This window comes from Olea europaea, unplaced genomic scaffold (genome assembly GCF_002742605.1).
Source record: "Olea europaea var. sylvestris unplaced genomic scaffold, O_europaea_v1 scaffold4488, whole genome shotgun sequence".
Taxonomy (NCBI): domain Eukaryota; kingdom Viridiplantae; phylum Streptophyta; class Magnoliopsida; order Lamiales; family Oleaceae; genus Olea; species Olea europaea.
In genome coordinates, this window is record NW_019262794.1 from 17,123 (window position 1) to 19,393 (window position 2,271).

General features: G+C 36.8%; 1 protein-coding gene across 1 annotated transcript; it reads left to right on the forward strand.

Moving 5' to 3' along the window:
• Positions 1-604: 604 nt before the first annotated feature.
• LOC111388049 lies at positions 605-1,413 on the forward strand. Its single transcript, XM_023012711.1, has 2 exons — positions 605-886; positions 985-1,413. The coding sequence occupies exons 1-2, from the start codon at positions 605-607 to the stop codon at positions 1,411-1,413; spliced, it is 711 nt and encodes a 236-aa protein (XP_022868479.1).
• Positions 1,414-2,271: the final 858 nt, after the last annotated feature.

Sequence of the window (2,271 nt, forward strand, 5' to 3'; positions counted from 1 at the left end):
TTTGTGATTCACCTGATACATGTATGATGGGTGGAATTCATTGAGACATTTTCATATGTCATCCAGTACAAGCAAGGTAAGGAAAATGTCATAGCAGATGCACTTTCTCGAAAGTACGTATTAATCTCTACTCGTGATGCAAAATTACTTGGTTTTGAGAGCATTAAAGTGTTTTACCCTTTGGACCACGATTTTTGTGAAGAGTTTCGAACTTGTGAGAAAAATGCAATAGGTAAGTTCTTTAGGCACGGGGGCTTCTTGTTTCGAGAGAACAAGTTGTGTGCCGAATTGCTCTTTGTGAGTGTTGTTAGTCAGGGAATCCCATGGTGGAGGTTTAATGGGACATTTCGGAGTTGCTAAGACCTTAGCCATTTTGCATGAAAATTTCTATTGTCCACACATGAAAAGGGACCTTGAGAGAATTTGTGGTAGATGTGTCACATGTAGGCAAGCGAAGTCCTGAGTGCAACCCCATGGTTTATACGCTCCATTGCCCATTCCTAGTGAACCTTGGATCGATATTTCAATGGATTTTTTGTTAGGTTTACCTAGATCTAAATGTGGCTGAGATTCAATTTTTGTGGTTGTGGATAGATTTTCTAAGATGGCACATTTTATTCCATGTCACAAAATCAACAATGCTTCCCACGTTGATGATTTGTTATTTAGAGAAATTGTAAGGTTACATGGTATGCCTAGGACAATAGTTTTGGATAGAGATGCTAAGTTCTTGAGTTACTTTTGGAAGACTTTGTGGTGTAAGTTACGAATTAAACTATTATTTTCTACTACTTGTCACCCACAAATTGATGGTCAAACTGAAGTAGTGAGTAGGACTTTGTCTACTTTGTTGAGGGCTATTATTAAAAAGAACATCAAAACTTGGGTAGGTTGTCTACCACACGTTGAGTTTGTTTATCGTATTGTTCATTATGCTACTAACTTTTCACCATTTGAAATTGTTCATGGTTTTTTGTTAGGCAGATGCATGAGAAGGCAAGACTCAACATTGAGAGGAAGACGGAGCAGTATGCAAAACAAGCTAACAAAGGGCGACGAAAGCTGATTTTTGAACCAAGCGATTGGGTTTGGTTGCACATGAGAAAAGCGAGATATTTGACACAAAGGCGTTCTAAGTTGCTTCCCAAGGGAGATGGACATTTTCAAGTCCTTGAGCATACCAATGAAAATGCATACAAGTTGGATTTGCTAGGTGAGTACAATGTTATTGCCACTTTCAATGTTACTTATTTAAGTCCTTTTGATGTAGGTGATGATTTGAGGACAAATCATTTTAAAGAGGGGAATGATGAAGGCTTGTCTAATAAAGGAATGCAGATCCTATTCAAGTTCCAACTGGTTCAGTTACAAGAGCTCGAGCTAAAAGGTTCAAGGAAACTCACAATGGGCTGATTTAAAACATTTGGACTGAGGTGGATTCTTGGAAGCGCAAGAAAGATGCTCCACGTCTTCCACAAGAATGGATTTCCATGATTCAAGCCTTTAAATGATCAAGCAATAAAATATTTGAAGGAGACAACTCAAGATTGTGTGTATGGAAAAAGTTTCCTAAAATGGTGACTTGCATGATTTTGGTTGGTTGCCATTTAGAAAAGCAATCTTCTTAATATGGCTATATTATCTTTCTTGTTTCTTGTTAATTATTTTGCTGAATTGTAATCTACCTTCCTTATTTGAAGGTGGAATAAGCATGATTTAAGGAGTTCCATTATGGATCCATTTGCAAAATCTATGGCAACGAATTTGTGATTTTCTAGTTGTCAAATTCGTGGACCTCCTTGCATTTAAATAGCTATTAGCTTGATGAATAAACCTATTCATTTTCATTATACCAAGGTTCTTGCTTCAATATAAGCAACGGGTCACGGTGTCATCCAAATTTGTTCCTAGACGATCTTGGAGCCTTTCTTGATCCACCTTGCTCTCTCTCAACTTCTTGTCGTGGATCATATCATCTTGATCAAATAATAGTCTAATTAGGAAATAATACCTCAAAATATCTTCATTTTCTACTTATTGTTTGAGTTCACTTGGTCTGTGCATTCGCAAAACAAAAGGGCTTTATCAAAACCTAAGTTGTCTAAGCAGAGCTTAGGGTTTAAGTAGTCCTCATGACCCCCGTTTTCACCTAGAACCCACTAAGACGAGCATTATTTAAGCCAATAAAATGAAAATAATATTGCATACTCACTCTAAATTTAATAAGATTTCCAAACTTCATTCTTCAAAAACTTTTAAGAATTTTTGATT